General features: G+C 36.9%; 1 protein-coding gene across 2 annotated transcripts in view; it reads left to right on the plus strand.

The window, feature by feature from the left end:
- The window catches only part of ehd3 (EH-domain containing 3), a 37,286-nt gene that overhangs the window by 8,277 nt on the left and 9,098 nt on the right, over positions 1-19,911 (plus strand). For both annotated transcript variants that reach the window (XM_066705582.1, XM_066705658.1), the window contains one exon: positions 17,525-17,937. In XM_066705582.1, coding sequence (XP_066561679.1) covers positions 17,525-17,937 — 413 coding nt within the window. The remainder of the gene's footprint in view (positions 1-17,524; positions 17,938-19,911) is intronic.

Below are 19,911 nucleotides of genomic sequence, written 5' to 3' on the forward strand. Positions count from 1 at the left end.
TTAAGTTTTTAGGAATTGCAAAAATATTTTCACTGGAAGTTATTCAATGTAGGACTGGCCATTGTTTTAGCCTTTTGGCAACATTGAGGCTTAGATGGCTATCTCACCTTCAGGGATACATTAGGAAGTATTCTTTCTAATCCGTGTAATTATCTGTAATAAACACTACATTCACTCAAAAATGTTATAATTATATATTTCACAAACTTTATAATGAAGAACTATATATTAATAATAATTACAATGTTTACTGATAAATTCATATTGCTTTTCATTGTGAACAATTAATTTTTTTCTCTTAATTTTATAAATTGTTTAAAATAGCTTTCTATTAGCCTAACATAATGCAAGGCACGGATAAGGCCTGCTGCATACTTCACCTGATGAATAGTGCTGCGTTTGCATAACCATTTCTGTTCTGGCATATTCAAAGTAGATGTTTGAGGGGTTATTTTTTACCTGCAGTTTCTAAGCCATGAATATATTTGAATTTTTTCAGAACCGGTTTCTTAACAAATTGTCCTGCTCCTAATTGGTTTTGTATTTGATATAAAAAATTGCCAGTGAGTTGAAGCCATCATTGGTATACATTACCTGTTCTTTGTTTAATTTTAAATATTAAACATCTTTACAAAATCATTAATATTCATTTATCTTCGTAATATCTTAATGTCCATGTTTTGTTGTCCTGGTCTAGTGTATTATAAAATTCAGGAGCATTGGTCCAACCCAAATAAGACTTTGATCGATGGAGTGTGATGTATTTAGATTTGTCTTGAACATCCTTGATTGAGGGAACGATGGCCTGCCATGTAGACAAGGCATCGTAACCCCCTCACAGTGTGGAATATGCAGGAATTTGCTTCAGAGTTGGGGTTTGGGGAGGATGAAGGAATGTGAAGTAACTAATGTTGGGAAATTACAGTTGGAGCCCTGTATTTATATGTTCTGTGGATGGGATTATGGTCCAACCCTTCTCCAGAAATTTAGATAACTCCAATTAACACTGGTTGCATTTCGAAAGAGAGTTTCAGCCATGTAATTTTTTTTCTACATAGACTCCCTGTATGGCTCTGAGTGTGGCTTATGCTCCAAGGGGCAGCCTAAAGCCTGATTTGTGCTTCTGCATAGATATGCGTACGAGTCTCTACGTATCGATGCAGAGAAGGGTTTCTGGGTAAGCATAGCTCACAGAGGCTCGCAGAGGAGCCGCCGCGCACTCCTCTGAAAACTCAACAATGTGTCGCGTGCATCTGCGGTCCTGTGTGTCAAACAAGCACTGATTGGTTGAGCAGTGAGATTCTGAGAGCCATGATCAATCGCACAGCTGTGTTGGTGACTGGTGTACAATGCATGGCAGTAGGTACTGCAGTAGGTCCGAACAACTTTGTAGTGACATACAAAAGTATTTAAAATGCATCTCCTCATCCACGAAACGCATTTGTCGCACTAACAGACTGTACTCCCCCTCATCTGGTCTGGACATGTGCAGAGGTCTCGCAAAACCTATGGGGTGCCGTTTACATAATGAGTTTTTTTTTCGCTCAAAATGCACATTTCATGCATATAATGCTTAGCAATTTTGTGAAGGAAAAGTAAAATGTTCTTTTCCTTCCATAGATGGAATGAACACCTGAGTATACATTATGTCCACAAAATGATGTAAGGAAAAATACATATTGTGCACAAAATTTAAAAGTTGCATTTCATTTTGTGGTCAAAATGAAAACCCTTTTTCATTAGATATTCTTCATGTTGTAGCACAAAATGTGTATTTCATGAAATTATTTACAAACAGCTCACCATAGATAATGTGTTTCTTCTTCGTTTTCTGTAGATTCTGATTTGGTAAATGTGACACTGCCCCCTATGCATGCATTAACGTTATGTGCAAGTATGTTGGCAGACACCTATGCGAACATCTGCATTCGACACGTGCATCTTCTTGGTGATGCAGAAGCAAAATTCAACTTCCACAGTAACTATATTTGAAAAGATGGAATGAAAGTCTAATGATATCAATATATGATGGGCCCACCTGTATTAAAATTACAGTACAAAGTACTTGTCTGTTAGACCACTTTTGCAATTCAGCCTTTATGCTCTTCAATTTGTCATATAAAGCATGTCATTTGAACAGGACACCATGTGAATAATAATAATTCAAAACGACAGCAAGAGGTGTTTTCATTTACCTGTACATTTTAAATTGGTTTCACCTTCTTAATTGATCATATTTAGTGCAGGTTTTAATATTGTGTAAATACAAATTGCAGCAGAACAGGAAACCCTGCAGTGCTATGTTGGGAAATTCCAGTGTTACGTTAGTCTAGAAAGGACGTTTGCATCTGTGACTCGTTGAACTAATTCTGTATTGCATATGCAAAACCTTGTTATGATGAAATGGCACTAGGCCTATACTTTTCAATCCTGTATCTTGTGTTCTATATGATAAGCTTGTCTTGCAGCATTACATCGCTGTTTTTTGGAACCCCTTTTTGCATAATCAAGAAATGTGCTTTACAATTGACTAATTTAATAAAAAGCTTCCAGAATGTGAAGTGCTATTCCACTGTTCTGCTTTGTTTGCTGAGCTCTGTTTAAAGTACATTCACAGACACAGTTGTTTACTTCTTGTTAATCTGGAGTTGCATTGTGACAGCAAAATGCTACGTGGAGGAATGGGTAATCAAGCCCCTGGGTGGTAGACCATGAAATTGAACACTGATGTGCCAGTCAGGTGTTTGAAGGCGCATTGTAATATTCTCAAGAAGGGCATTAGACCTCAGTAGAAGGCAAATAATGATTCCTGGGGACCAAAATAATCAGGAGGAAAAAGGCACTAAGTGCAGCAAAACGATGTCACAGCATAGCCAGTGACAGGAGATATTGCCAGGACCTTCAGAGATGTAATGAAGGGAAGTCTCAAAGCCCTTCATACAAACTGCATCTGCTTCATATTGGGTAGCTTCTATTTTTGTTTTATTTTATTGCATTCATTCAAAATGGCCTGTTCAGACCGCTAATTTTCTGCTAATACCTGCTGCTGTATGCCATTGTATATGTGATCTTCACGCACAGCATTAATTCAGTTACTAGGACTGTTCGTTTTAAGCCTTTTACTAAACCAACACATTTCATTTGAAGGTTAAAGTCTCAAAATTTGGCTCTGCTGTACATAGCTATGCTCTTTCATTTTATATTTTTTGTCTAGTTATTTTCAATACAGATAATCATAAACACATACAGTAGGCAAAACAAGTGTGTAATGTCTTTTTCTTTAAAAAACAAACATGATATAAAAAGTGTTCCTATTCATTTCCACTTATTTCCCTTGGGATGTAAATGTGACATTGAGACATTTTGGAGGCATTTTGAGTAGAAAGCATATTTTATGTATTTATTATATATAGGCCTATACATTTTTAATTCTGGTTTTGAAACATCTGCACACAGCTTCATAAACTGCAACGGGGCCTTGTATAGTCAGCGTTTGTTTTGCGCATGGTTACTTCATTTTGTGTTCAACAAAGTCCATTAGTTACCATGCATGCAGGCATGGCCTAATAAGCACCCCTGTATTGATTGTGCTTCCACTTGCTGTTGTCAGCAGTTACTTGAGCTATTAGTCTGTTTTCATACAGACTCTGAAACATGTGAATCCCAGTTAATGATGTAAGAGGAGAAAAGCAATAAAGGCAATCCTATGAGAAGCTATTTGCTTATTTGAATTGGTAATTAAACTAGTAATGTTATCCATCTATAAACAAATATTTTTTGTAATATGTTAAGTTGTTTAACACATGCAAGTGGATGTAAAATATAAAAATGGCAAAGGCATAATCAAACTAGAAGCATAAGATTTTTTTGTTATTGTTGCAAACCTTTTCCTTTCCTCTTCATTCAAATGTTTGCATTACTGGTGATTCACAGCCTTCCCTATGTACATTTATTATTTAGTAGTTTTTGCTTTATTTTCAGACTATTCAGAATTGATGATAAGGTGGCCAGTTTTAATAGAGAAAATACTGGGGGTGGCAGTGTGAAAACCACAAAACAATTCCAGACAGTCAAATTTAAGCTTGGTTTAAAAAAAAAAAAAAAAAAAAAAACTGGCAAAGGGAATGTGTTACTTTTGGTGGGACAGTATAATTTGTGCTTGTTGCACAGTGCTTATACTATAAATAACCATTCTACCTTCTTGCAAAGTGTGAGGCTTTCTCATTCACTATTTCCCAGATAATTATACTTCTATGAAGCATAGGGATAAAGACATAATAGCCAGATGGAATATTTTTTTCATAAAAAATATAAAACTGGGAATGTAAAAATGGACCAAGACCCACAGCTCAGAATGCAACAAGGTGCGTGATGCATTACAATATAACTTAGTGAATTATATAACAATCTGTAGCTCTTTCATCACCCCAAAAAGACAACCCTATCGAATACGCGCCGCAAAAGTGTTTTAAGCTAGTTAAGTAGTTATTCACTCTCTTTGGATGGATTGAATGTTTTCTCATTCCCACTGTCACTTTCAGTTGAGCATGAACGTTGAGCATGTAACCAATATTGGCCAAATCTTTTTAGTTCTTTTCTAAAGATGTTTGTGCTATATTCCCAATCACAGAAAGATTAGATATTGGACGAAGTGCGTACTCCCACACAACAATACTGTGGCCTTTTTAAAATGATCCACAGATCCTTTCACATCCAATTACAGAATTCTGGACCTGAAATATTGGCTTAGCCTTGCTACATTTAATGACTTAGGAATCCTTGGACTGCAAGTGTGACATGTTTCATATTGGAAGCATTACAAAAATGAATCTTTTTTTTTTTTTCCTCTCTTCTTTCTTTCCTTCTAACATACTTGCTTTCTGAGTCTGTTAGGCATACTGCCCTTACCCTAGGACTGAGTCAGCCATCACTTCTCATTAGCACAGCAGTGTCACAGTCAAATTTAGCATTGTTGTGGCCACACTGAGCCTAATGAGAAAAAGGCGTGCATAGTTGAAAGTTATAGCACTCTGTGAAATATTTATCTTGAACACTTGGGTGAGACATCTGGTCATGTCGTACCATTGGTGCATACAAGTATAAAAATAGTGTTTGTGCATATATATATAACATTAACTCCCCACAAAGCTGAAAATCTGCAAAGATCACCAAAAGGAAAACCACAGTTAAAGCCAATGGATTTCCTTTATGACCTGCCAATTCATACTAACAATAACAAGCCTACAGCAGTCTGTGGACCCTCGAGGAAGTTCAAAAGAACATGTATTCATTTCGTTAATTTATGTAACTGAGAACAAAATACATTTTAAACATTAATTGAAATACACAATTTAAAATAAAATTAAATAATTCTATAATGTACTACTAATCCACACAAAACAAAAATATAACTACAACATGCAACAATTTCAAAGATTTTACTGAGATACAGTTCATATAAGAAAATCAGTCAATTGAAATGCATTCATTCGGCCGTAATAAATGGATTTCAAGTCTCAAGTTTTAGGGAGTATGCAATTGGCATGTTCACTGCAGGGATGTCCATCAGAGATGCTGTCAGAACCTGGTGAGGATGAAGAGACGCAGCTGAGCTTCCCTGAGACTTCATTATATTTACAAAGTAAAGAGACAGATCAGTACTAACAATTAAAATCTGTTGCAACTTTGTTGTGGGTTTACCTTCCTAATGGTGCAATGCATTTTGACTAAATGACTAAATTTTAAAATAACTCTGTATGTAGAGTGACTCACACATGCAATGTAGGAGGACACTTGTATCATTCCAGATTATATAAATGCAAATTCAAACAATCAAAAAGGCAATAAAATGTCTTACTGGTAGGTAGGTTGACTTTTCACGTTCTCATTTGAGTATTTCCTTTGCCTTGGGGATTTCTAAATTAATAATGCTGACTAGTATGTGTTGGTAATATTGAGCTTTTGAACTTGCAGTTCTTTTTACAGCCGATTTAACTATTTCCAGAGCAGCCAGACTCTTTGTTTGTGCAAGCTGGAGGGTGAAATTGTTTTCTAAAGAATCCTGCTCATGGAGAAAATAGTTGTGCAGAGCCTTTTTAAATGCACTAAGCTTCAGCCAGTCCTTTTGGTCTGATAAAATTAGGATTCCCTTCAAACACCGAGGTGCTTACTGCCCTGAGTTTCTTATACCTGAAATAGTGCACATTTTCAAGTGTGAGTCATTCCATGAGCCAAAATAATAACTTTGACAGTGTGTAACATACAACAGATAACCAGAGTGCCTGAAATGTGTGACCAGGAGAATGATTATCGTTTTATCCTAGTCCTCTGCTGGGACATGTACAGTGAGGGGAAAAAAGTATTTGATCCCCTGCTGATTTTGTACGTTTGCCCACTGACAAAGAAATGATCAGTCTATAATTTTAATGGTAGGTGTATTTTAACAGTGAGAGACAGAATAACAGCAAAAAAATCCAGAAAAACGCATTTCAAAAAAGTTATAAATTGATTTGCATGTTAATGAGTGAAATAAGTATTTTACCCCTTCGACTTAGTACTTGGTGGCAAAACCCTTGTTGGCAATCACAGAGGTCAGACGTTTCTTATAGTTGGCCACCAGGTTTGCACACATCTCAGGAGGGATTTTGTCCCACTCCTCTTCGCAGATCCTCTCCAAGTCATTAAGGTTTCGAGGCTGACGTTTGGCAACTCGAACCTTCAGCTCCCTCCACAGATTTTCTATGGGATTAAGGTCTGGAGACTGGCTAGGCCACTCCAGGACCTTAATGTGCTTCTTCTTGAGCCACTCCTTTGTTGCCTTGGCTGTGTGTTTTGGGTCATTGTCATGCTGGAATACCCATCCACGACCCATTTTCAATGCCCTGGCTGAGGGAAGGAGGTTCTCACCCAAGATTTGACGGTACATGGCCCCGTCCATCATCCCTTTGATGCGGTGCAGTTGTCCTGTCACCTTAGCAGATAAACACGCCCAAAGCATAATGTTTCCACCTCCATGTTTGACTGTGGGGATTGTGTTCTTGGGGTCATTCCTCCTCCTCCAAACACGGCGAGTTGAGTTGATGCCAAAGAGCTCGATTTTGGTCTCATCTGACCACAACACTTTCACCCAGTTCTCCTCTGAATCATTCAGATGTTCATTGGCAAACTTCAGATGGGCCTGTACATGTGCTGCAGGATTTCAGTCCTTCACGGCGTAGTGCGTTACCAATTGTTTTCTTGGTGACTATGGTCCCAGCTGCCTTGAGATCATTAACAAGATCCTCCCATGTAGTTCTGGGCTGATTCCTCACCGTTCTCATGATCATTGAAACTCCACGAGGTGAGATCTTGCATGGAGCCCAGGCCGAGGGAGACTGACAGTTATTTTGTGTTTCTTCCATTTGCGAATAATCGCACCAACTGTTGTCACCTTCTCACCAAGCTGCTTGGCGATGGTCTTGTAGCCCATTCCAGCCTTGTGTAGGTCTACAATCTTGTCCCTGACATCCTTGGACAGCTCTTTGGTCTTGGCCATGGTGGAGAGTTTGGAATCTGATTGATTGACTGCTTCTGTGGACAGGTGTCTTTTATACAGGTAACGAGCTGAGATTAGGAGCACTCCCTTTAAGAGAGTGCTCCTAATCTCAGCTCATTACCTGTATAAAAGACACCTGGGAGCCAGAAATCTTGCTGATTGATAGGGGATCAAATACTTATTTCCCTCATTAACATGCAAATCAATTTATAACTTTTTTGAAATGCGTTTTTCTGAATTTTTTTGTTGTTATTCTGTCTCTCACTTAAAATACACCTACCATTAAAATTATAGACTGATCATTTCTTTGTCAGTGGGCAAACGTACAAAATCAGCAGGGGATCAAATACTTTTTTCCCTCGCCGTATCCCTGTGTGGGAGAGTGGGAGCAATGTTTCAAGTTTACTTGTTGTGATGGGGCCATCTGCATTAAGCCCCTTAGACTTTATTTGGCTCTTGCTGTCCCTTTCACCAACAGATGGAAATGACTTCATGCTCTGACCTGGGCAGGGCTCTTTGCAGTGACACAGAGGTGTAAACTGCTGGGGAGCGAGAGAGAATGAGAGAGAGCAAGCAAGCAGTTAGGTCCCTAGTCCTGCTTTTTATTAATAATACTGTATCATGTAGCAACAATCCCAAAGCCTCGCTTTCCAATAATGCATACCATACCATTACAATTCAGCGTTGTCAGCAGTTTATGACTATGCCTGATTGGGTCTGTTTTTATTTTGTGCACATTTTTTCCACAAGTGCCTGGCAGGACAATGTGTTACAGAGTGCATTAGATAGGATAAGAAACTGGAAGCTTTTGTTGACACTTAGCCAACAGACTTCCCCTGAGAAATCAATCTGATTTAGCTTTTTTGCCTTGAAAAAGCAGAGACTTGCTTAATTTGGTATTCACATTTTATGTGAATCAATTCGGAAAGATGCTGTAATGAGGCCTACATAGTATGATTTTAGTCCTTCCAGATTTTTAGGAAAAGGATGTTACCTGGCTTTAGTAAGAATAGCTAGTGATTTTGAAGGGCACCGTTTAATAAAGCTATGCAAACACATGGCATGCATTACATTGTCACCCTATCGAGTGCTTGCATATTGTAATTTGATCTGGGATATAATATACTGGCTTAGTACATTACTGTACACAGCTGTTTATTTTTGTGGCTTAATAAGTTTGTTCAGTCCACTCAAATTTTGATTCCTATTGTTACTTAAATGCTTTGGAAGGGATGGGGATTGGAGGGAGACTAATAGATGAAACCGTCTCTCCAGTAGAGTTAAAGAGGAACTTTTATTCACTACTTAAATAAAAATAAAATAAAAAAACTAGCTTTGTAGCCCCAAAAATGTAAACCATAACCAAGGTGTTAATATTAGCTATCGCCATATAGAACTACTCTGCTGGCCCATGTATTACTGCTGCGTCTATCAAATTATGTCTTTGCAGTTTCTCATTTCCTTCATACAGTGTAGGCTTATTCTGGCTTTAATTTTTATTCACTTCAACAGTTTTCTACACAGGGCTTAATCTCTACTTGTATAGATTTTATTAACTAGCATGAGGAAACTCCCCTCAATTAAATCTTGCTCATATGTCCATATAAACAGACTTGCTTGAAGGCGATGGAGCTAAAGTCATACCCACTTACTAAATATGTATAAGCCCTTGAACCATCTAACGTAAGGGGCAGGTAATAGAATACATAGAACCCATAGAGACTAAATGACTAAAGAACTATGTATAATGATGCTCAATGTTTAAAATGGTGTTCATAATCTTAAAACTTCTACAAATGTTTAATATCAAAAACAAATACAATAGACACACACACCACAAAACCTAAGTGTGTGCTTTCATAATTATTGCTGCTGGGTTTGTACAATCTGCAAACTTGAAGGGTAGCCTTTGCACTATTATAGTAACAGTTTTATGCAGAACAAGTTACACCTCCATACATACTGTTCATGTGTTTGTCATGTGTACAGGTTACCCTTGTAGGTGAAAAACAAAAGTCCCCAGTCACTGTTTCAGTTTGGTGACCAGCCAGCTGAACCGCGAAGATCATGCCTTTTTATTGCAGCACGTGAAAGTCAAGACTTTCAGTTATGTTTAGTTGTCTGGAACAAACGCTGTGGCAGTGTTGGTTATTCTTGATTCATTTAGAAAATGCAAAGCAAGTTAACAGGATTGACTTTGTAGGGAGACATGGAATATGCTAAAAGCTTTGGTGTTATGACTTTGTGCTTTTTCAATTACATGGTTGGCATGTGTTCAGATTATAGCAAACAATTTAGTTCATTAGCCAGCCTCATGCATTGCAGATTTATTTTTTCTGCATTCCATCTTTTACTGTAGTTCAAATTCAATTGTCCAATTTTCCTAAAATAATAAGTAAAATATTAATAATAATGAAATCTATAGGGTAGTCTAATGCATATCTGTGTAAATTGTGAAAACTGGGAAAGGGTCTTCCATTTATCAAGTCATAACTACCATATGAGAGCTAGGTGCCTCAAAGAGTCAGCAGTTCTTTTTATTTGTAGTTTTGTTTTCTGTCAGTCTTGGCTCAGCAGTCGCTTTGCCACAGCTGTTTATGCTGAACATACTCTGGGTTTCAGGCCCTGTGCCTTTCCGTGACGCAGTCAGTGCCTACTGCCTGCCTGTCTGTCTGTGAGAGATGTTTGTTGGGATGTGAGTGGCAGGATTCATTGTTTGTTTACAGTAACATTAGGACATCAAAGGTGGTTTTTCCGCACATCGTGACTCCAGAGATTTTCACTGCACACTGATGAAATCTCGTTTTCTTACCTCTGGCAGTTGCTAATTGTGGAAACTTCCAAGACGGAACCCAAGTTATAAAGTAAATGAAAATCTGCCTTTTAAATATTTAATTCTAGACAAAGGGAAACAGTTGCACTTCTCTTTTCTTTGGAAAGCATTTTAACAGTTTCAAATCTAGTTACCCCATGCAGTTGTACTGTATTGCTATAAAACTCCTGTTAACCTTTTAAATATAACCATTAGAACTTAATTAGGTAACATGTTACTGGTTTATTTTATATTTTAACCTGATTATTTGAGGGGGTTGTTTGTGAAAACAAGATATTCTTATTTAATCTGTATTTGTGTTTTATATTCAATTTTATTCCAAATCAATTAGTGTTATCCAAACAAGTTCAAAACTTTCTGAATGAATATAGCCTTAAGTGTAGGAGGTTTGGATAATAATGGTGGTTTTAGCATGTATTGTTGAATTGTTGGAGTTCTTAATGCCCTTGTTTGGTTCAAATACAACTATAGGTATGTGTCTTCTGTCAGTGATGGTCCACAGCCACAGAAGCTCCCCTATGAGTTTCCAGCAGCAGCAGTGTTTAATGAAACTATGGGAGAAACACAGTGGAAAATTCAGGCTAAATGGATTATAAACTCAAAAGCACACACTATAAATCTACACACTCCCCAAAACAGAATGCAAAAATAATCAAATATATTCTTATTTTCAAAATATAGGCTATAGTTTTTAAACTTAAATTTGCTCTCAATTGATGTGTTTACTAGCATGCTTCAGTCTTGCCAAATGTTGTATTTTAAGTGACAAATTGAAGGCTAAGGCTGAATTACAACAGTGGTTTTCCTTAACATTCTTGTCCAAATGGGTTTACAGAATTTTAGAATTTGTGTGTTCCTAAAACATTTTAGAATTCAGTGTTCAATGCTTTCCAAGGATCAGGAGAGAACTCACCTTTATGTATGTACAGTGAGGGGAAAAAGTATTTGATCCCCTGCTGATTTTGTACGTTTGCCCACTGACAAAGAAATGATCAGTCTATAATTTTAATGGTAGGTGTATTTTAACAGTGAGAGACAGAATAACAACAAAAAAATCCAGAAAAACGCATTTCAAAAAAGTTATAAATTGATTTGCATGTTAATGAGGGAAATAAGTATTTGATCCCCTATCAATCAGCAAGATTTCTGGCTCCCAGGTGTCTTTTATACAGGTAACGAGCTGAGATTAGGAGCACTCTCTTAAAGGGAGAGCTTCTAATCTCAGCTCGTTACCTGTATAAAAGACACCTGTCCACAGAAGCAATCAATCAATCAGATTCCAAACTCTCCACCATGGCCAAGACCAAAGAGCTGTCCAAGGATGTCAGGGACAAGATTGTAGACCTACACAAGGCTGGAATGGGCTACAAGACCATCGCCAAGCAGCTTGGTGAGAAGGTGACAACAGTTGGTGCGATTATTCGCAAATGGAAGAAACACAAAATAACTCTGTCTCCCTCGCTCTGGGGCTCCATGCAAGATCTCACCTCGTGGAGTTTCAATGATCATGAGAACGGTGAGGATCGGCCCAGAACTACATGGGAGGATCTTGTTAATGATCTCAAGGCAGCTGGGACCATAGTCACCAAGAAAACAACTGATAACACACTACGCCATGAAGGAGTGAAATCCTGCAGCGCCCACTAGGTCCCCCTGCTCAAGAAAGCACATGTTCATTGGCAAACTTCAGATGGGCCTGTACATCTGAATGATTCAGAGGAGAACTGGGTGAAAGTGTTGTGGTCAGATGAGACCACAATCAAGCTCTTTGGCATCAACTCAACTCGCTGTGTTTGGAGGAGGAGGAATGCTGCCTATGACCCCAATAACACCATCCCCACCGTCAAACATGGAGGTGGAAACATTATGCTTTGGGGGTGTTTTTCTGCTAAGGTGACAGGACAACTGCACCGCATTCTCCTAGCAATACAAGCAAGGCCATGTGGGCAAAAATGGTAAGGACTTGTCAATGTAACACCACTATTTTAATTCAGCTTTACCCATATCAGTTTGTCACATAAAGTGCTACTGAAGTTCACATGTAAATGCAGTCCACTGCATTGCCTTGGGCTGAGATACCCCTTGGCTTGGAGAGCTTGCACTGACTTAAAATATCCTGAATTGATTTTATTTTACTTATTTTAGCTATTATTTCTGTATAGTTTTCCCAATATATGTAGTTTTTGGTTTGTACATATTTGTACTCCAGTTAGATTAAAATAGAATACATCAATGAAAGTTTGATTTTCATGATTGTTTGTCTTTCTCCCCTCCATTTGTCCAGCACAAGAAGAGGGCTATAGCTGGCTCCGTAGATGCCCATATGGAGGTATTTAAGCGCAAGGCAGCATTGGCTTAAAAGCTCCTTGCAACATTAACGATCGCAGCTTGCAAAATAGAAATGTGGAGCTGTTAGCAATGCTGCACCTACTGAGGACTGCCCTAAAATAATGCCGTCCCCTGATATTAACAACGATCTTCTCCCAGTGCAGAAATATGCTGCAGCAATGCAAGCCTGTCAGTTTCCCTCTAACTTCTGTTATTGTCTTGTACCTTACGTATGCTGGAATGTTTGGAGTATTTTGTTTGCTGCATCACATGCTCTTATTTAATGTAATATATGTTGTACGTCCTGTAATATACTGCAATTTTGCTTTAACCTTAGTGCTTAAATTATTTGCCATTTTATCTCCGCAACTTTGATTTCTATGCAGTTCTGAGTAATCAAATCAGTGTGTGTTGATGCATTGTGAAAATAATGTGTTTTCCAACTTAATGTCCCCTTATTTGACCTTGAAGCTTGTTGGAATACATTCTTGCTGATTTGTGCATGGTGAATAACCTGGTTAAAGATGGTATCTAATCCTTATGTGAAAGTCAAGAATCCTTCATGAATTCACATGTGTAGGAGACATTTTCTAACTTAGTTTAAAAATACCCATGGGAATATTCATAAATATTTGTGTATATTTTACATGAATGATGGAAATAACTGAAATAACTACATGTTTTTCCATTACTTCATGAGTTAAATCAATCATTAATAGTTAAAGTAAGACCACCATATGAGTACATGAACATCCCCTGAATTGTTCAAGATCTCATTGATAAAGTAAAAACAAAAATGAAAATATAACACAATTTTGTATATGACTGAACTCTTTCTAAGGGTAGATGGTGTATTTGGCAGGAAGATTATGGAAATCATACAAATCAAATCAAAACATTTGTGTAGCAGTATGATGTAAATGCATATCAGGTATTTACATTGAGGTGTACATGATAAACTGGCAGATATTTGCTGTGACATTTTAACTTGATTTCAAATAAAATGTATCTTGATGAATCATTCATGATTATATGTTCATAATGGTTCATTTTCCGTTGTTCCGTTTGTGAACTGATCTGTTGATTTCATGAATTAGTCTGATATGTGCAGAAAGTTATTAACTATTTTCAGTGTTGTAGAGTACACAACCAGCTATAATTATAATGTGCAACAAATACTAAATAAAATAACAGGAAAGAGCAGATATTCATGTCATGTGGCATTGTGGGATACATTTATATTTTTAACCAAAGGAGGTTGTTAACATTTGTAATAGTATTTTTATATTCCAATACTTTTTTTGAAGTATTTAACCAATGCAGTACTGGGAATTTGAGTATCTTGTTCCATCACTAGAATTTTAAATCCCACAGTCACCGTAAGGTCTACGAAAATGCTAAAAGTGAGAGGGTTTTCCTCAAACACTAATGCCATGGAATTGCCTTAACAGATGTCTGATATGTCCTTGGCCATGGCACTGGTTTTAACTATTAACATACTAATTCCCTTTAAACAATGTTTTTGAATACCATATGGATACAAGGTTTTGTGGTGCAGTGTGTGAAGGTAAGATATCATAGTTTTGGGTCGACAGCAATACTACAGTGAAAAGACAACATTTATTTGAACTGGTGGACCATGAGAAAAGGGGATTCATTTAATTACAACACTTGGAAGTTTTTGTAGGTGGATTCTAGCTTCTATAAGGGATGGAGATCATTCGATAAGTAGTATGTTCCATTCTGGAGCCTAGGTGTTGATATTTCTACAAAGGATGGGTGGGTGTGGTTATGAGGGTTGAAGATTTATTGTGCAATTATACAGACAATTTTATGATAAGCTTTATATATATATATATATATATATATATAAGCTTATCATCAAATAAAATATACACACTGATGTTTTACATGTTGCAAAATTGGTAGGTGATTTAAACTAGGCCCTATTTCTGTTAAGGCTTCTGGTATGTGAATTGGTATCATGAGAGACTTGTGAAACTCTGGCCAACAAATACTGCTTTGTACAAGACACAGCCAAAATAATTATTTGAATTGTACATACTTAAAACTTTTTTTTTAAATGACATGAGTGAGTATTCAACGGAGTGTGGTGTGACTTTGTAGATACATTTTCTGAATAATCTGAAACATCACTGAAAATCTGTTTTACAGGGTCATGTACAGTACAGTTGCTTAAACAAAGTAACTTGATCCTGAGCATGTTTTGTATGAAATAAGCCCCCAAGGGAGAAGTACACGGGCACCCAGAAGAGTCTTCATATTCCATACTTAACCTGTTCAGTATGGTTACTTTCAATCTATGGTACATGGATTGTGCTAAATGAAACAGAATACCCAGAATCCTCCCTGTGTGTTTTTGTTAAATATTTTATTCTTGGGAACATCTGACACAGATGTCTTTTTATTTCTATTCATCGAGTAAAACAACACCCTGATGTAAAATGTATGATTTTTTACCTATATTTTTTAATGTTTCATTTTGTGTAGGTGAGTGAATACAAGGCCTGTATATTTTAATGTCTGTTTTATTTTGTGTTCTTCAAAGACAGTTGCAGTTTCCCAACATAAGGTCATTTATTTTAGCCTTTTGCTTTAAAACAATTCAGGTATTCAGTCCAAACCCAGGAGCACTTTTAAGTTCAACATTGAAACCATGCCAGAGGTCATCTGTGAAATTAAGATTGGGTGCATTTAGAACTGGAAATAGGAGGCAAGGTCTGAAACAAGCTTATGATGTAGGCCTAATAGTTTATTAATGTTAATTAAACGTGCAATCCAGGTAACTCGTGACTCTCAGCTGGTAGTTAATTAAAATGGTGTCATACACAGTACAAAAATGCAGAAGAGGGGAACATGTTTACTAACGTTTGAGTGCTCAACCTGTCTGATCTGATTAATGATCTAGTAGCTTACCTGGCATGCATTCCATCACGTACTCCGTGAGAATTAAATTAAAAAATAAAACTCATATCACTGCTTTACTTTTTTTTTAAATGCAATACAATATATAATCTGCAAAACATCAAACGAGAAGTTGAATAGAAATACCTAACTTTTAAAATGTGGTGATAACCTGAATATGGAATGATATAGTGAGGTTTTAAATCATGGGGTCAAAAGGTAAATTGAACAGAAACATAACCAAACGTGTAGGAATCGGATTTTAATATTTTAATTTCAGACCCAAACAGAATTCATCTAGGTTTATTGTATTGCAAAATATCTCAACAGCATATTATTAGTGTAAGATGGGCGACAGATTTCCTTAATCTTGTGTGGGTTTGTAGAGGCTATAGCAGACAACTTTTAAGATGTATATATATTTTGTAAACACTTTCTAAAAGGTGAACATAGCTTGTGCCTCTACAGTGCTCTAAAGACATGTTCTTTTACTCTTTTTACAAGAGTCTAGTTGAATTCTCTAAATAACAGATTCTCTATTTTCTTAGTAATGTAATAATGCAATATTAACTAATGATAAAACAAAACAATCTGTAAAAACCAAACCAAAACAATACACTAAAAAAGTAGTTTATTTAGAAAGAAACCTTTACATTTAAATGTTCACAAATTCCCACAATATCTCCAGATAATGGGACTTTCACTTTTCTCAGTTTTATGTATCTCATACTGTGCCTGTGGTCTGTTGTCAGTCCCTCACAGTAGATCCCGAGAATGACAATCTACATATGCATTTTCTAACCAATCTAAGTTTCCGGTTAACTTGCAAAACAAGTTGGATCAGCATTTCACAAGAAAAACAGATTCGATAGATATCGGTTACAGGTAATTCAGATTAGAATCAGCCATAAATATGGCCAAGGCTACAGCATTATATTTTGCTGTTATTCTCAATTTATATGTAAATATATTTAAATATATTTAAATACATGTTTAAATACATTGTGGCAACATGAAATGTAAAATCTACACAGAAAAAAGTGTATATTTTCCAATAGGTCATTCAATTCTTACACAATTTCATTTTAACATATTTATATGCATTTTGTTAAGAGAATGCATTTGTTACATTTATACTATACCTCTAAATTGCTACCATGTTTTTCATTGTAATCTTTCCAAATGAAAACTATATTATTTCACATTACAAAATCACTGTATTGTATCCAAGTGATTGGTTTAATAGATTAAGAGTAATTATGACCTTCATTTCAGTGCAGTCAAATCCCTAAAGAAGCCCAAGTTTTGACTTGTTAGCTAGGTAAACTCTTAGTTTTATGTGTTAGTCATTGCTTTTAAATGGGATAGTGTTGTTTATGATTTCTACACACCCCGGATACAGGATCTTGGAATAGCTGAGGATTTTCATTGCTATCAGTCAGCAAAATGGATGAGTAAACATGAATCAACAAAGGATATAGGCATTTACCAGTGTGTCACTCAGAGCATGCCATGCCCTACTGCTGTCTGCTGGTTTCAGATGAAAGGTGTATGAATTATAATTAAGTCTTTAAAATTTAACTTGGGATATCGGGGGATACTGGGATTATTGAACCAGTATGAGGATATCTAATGGACTCATGTTATAGTAACAATAATACATTTTAAGCTTTCAAAAAGAAGGGATTTAAATACAAAAAACATCTGAATGTTATTATGTATTTTGTAATATGTAAAGAAACATGGATTCATTGAGTATGTAGTCAGTATTATTTTGAATAGGGCAATTGGTACCCTATACCAGTGCATTATATTCTCCTGTCCTGTTAGTGACCTACAAGCTTGTGAAAACTCATAAGTACGTCCATAATGGGAGAACTGAAGTCTCCCTTCTCCCCATGCAGGCTATGACTTTGCAGCTGTGCTCGAGTGGTTTGCCGAGAGGGTGGACCGCATCATCCTGCTGTTCGACGCCCACAAGCTGGACATCTCAGATGAGTTCTCGGAGGTCATCAAGGCCCTGAAGAACCACGAGGACAAGATCCGTGTGGTCCTGAACAAGGCCGACCAGATCGAGACCCAGCAGCTGATGCGAGTCTACGGCGCGCTCATGTGGTCTCTGGGCAAGATTGTCAACACCCCCGAGGTCATCCGTGTCTACATCGGCTCCTTCTGGTCGCACCCGCTGCTCATCCCTGACAACCGCAAGCTGTTCGAGGTGGAGGAGCAGGACCTGTTCAAAGACATCCAGTCCCTGCCCAGGAATGCTGCTCTGAGGAAACTCAACGACCTCATCAAGAGGGCCCGGCTGGCTAAGGTAAGTCGCCATTTTGTGTAGCGTCTGAGTTTTCACCGGATATGGAAATGTTTTTTTACATTACAAATACTTACTACAGTTACTGCATGCTGTTTTGCCAGAAGTATGTGGACATTACTTGTAAAGATGGCCATACATGTAGGAAGCTTTGAAAATGAAATATGAGTAAAGTATGTGTCGTTTTAAGATGGGATATCCTGTGTTAACAAAAGCTAAGACAACAAGTTTACTGAATAGAGATCTTTCTGGAACTTGACAGTCTGGTTAATATACAATGTGACACTCTGAAAAGGTGTTCAAAAGAAAGTGCTGTAAATTTAACAGGACAGACCACAAAAGCTTAATCGCCTGTAAGCTTTAATATTATTGACTTGCAAATAAAAATTCATTATTGAAATCTCATCCACGGTATCTGCTGCTCAGATAGCCTTGGTCTACAGAGCAGCATTCATTTAAACTTAGAACATTTTATAACTCGGTTGTGGAACACTATTAATACAGTAAAGCAATTATAATATCAGTTTTAGAAAGGTTTACAAATCACATTTATACTGTAAAGCTTTAGAAAAGTATTTTAATTTAATTCCCCTGAGAGGGGAAAAAAGCAACAGGATTGGGGGATGAAATTGTCCAGCCTAATCACAACAGAATTCTGCACATCTTTAAAATGTCTTATTTTTTGTACCCTGGAATAAAATAAATCAATATTTGGGTTATGATGATGCTTTTCAAATTACCACAAATTCAATTATACAACTACCAAGTGATGAAACAACTTTTAGTATTCATTTCTGTAACGTTCTTCCACAACAAACGTTTTTCCATGTATTTGAATAACAAAAGACACGGATAAATACACATCTCTCTTTGTGTGTACCTAGAGAACTAATCGGTAGTGTGTAACTGGGCTCAATATGCTCAAACTGCCTCTGAAAGGAAACGTCCTCTAAAACGGAGAAAGGCTGGTCTTCTAGGCAATTACTTCCATTACTTTCTTAGTGATGCCTTTAGCTTTGGCTCTTTCCCAAATCTCGAATGCTTGGGCTATCAATGGAGACTGGTTGGTGCAGGGGTCGGCAACCTGTGGTCCTTTAAGACCGAACATGCGGCTCTCAACAATTGTCATTTTTTTGCCAGCATACATTTAGTTAGTAGTTTTTTAGAACCATAATCAGATGTCTAAAACTTGTTCAGGTATGGTTAAACCCTAGAAGTGCCAACATTTCAAATTAGGCTACCAAAACCGGTCAAATGGACCTATATATATATATATGTATATATATATATATTTTTTTTTTAAATCACACGCAATCACCCGAAAACTGCAATGTCCAATGTAGTTTTACACATAAGCAAACTAGTACATTGTGCAACTGAAACAACCAAGGAAATACAATTATACTATTACTACTTACACATAATATAAGAAAAACATGGACAATGTTATCCAGTAAAGTTTTACTACTGAAATTTGTGTTAAAATATTTTCCTGAGCTTCCTCTTGATACTTCAGTGGAACAAGCATTACAAATGAACTTTCGGCCCTTTTAAATAGGTCCACACAGCTAACATTTTCACATAACCAGGCACATTCAAAGCACATGTAAACAACAATGCACCCTGGCACTTAAATACTGCGTCCCTGTTTGTGCATGTCATTCATATTTGTTTAAAGGCACACAAGCAGAGCAAATTGGAAACTTACTCAGACAGTAAAGCAGCATCATCAGTCAGAAATTTTGGCCAGAAATATCTGCCATTTTAAAGCAGAAAGTGTACATTGTTGCCAATATTGTCTGATACCAATAGCTGGACGATATATATCGGTGCATCCCTAGTAGCAGCTGTTTACATTGTCTGCCCTGTAGCTTGTGTAGAAATGAGTGTCAAACCGCACAACTAGTTTTACATACCAGGAAAGTTATTGATAATTTCACTATACCACATGTGGACTTATAACATGTGAGAAGCTTT

The sequence above is a fragment of the Amia ocellicauda genome, chromosome 1, assembly GCF_036373705.1.
Source record: "Amia ocellicauda isolate fAmiCal2 chromosome 1, fAmiCal2.hap1, whole genome shotgun sequence".
In the NCBI taxonomy this organism is placed as follows: Eukaryota; Metazoa; Chordata; class Actinopteri; order Amiiformes; family Amiidae; genus Amia; species Amia ocellicauda.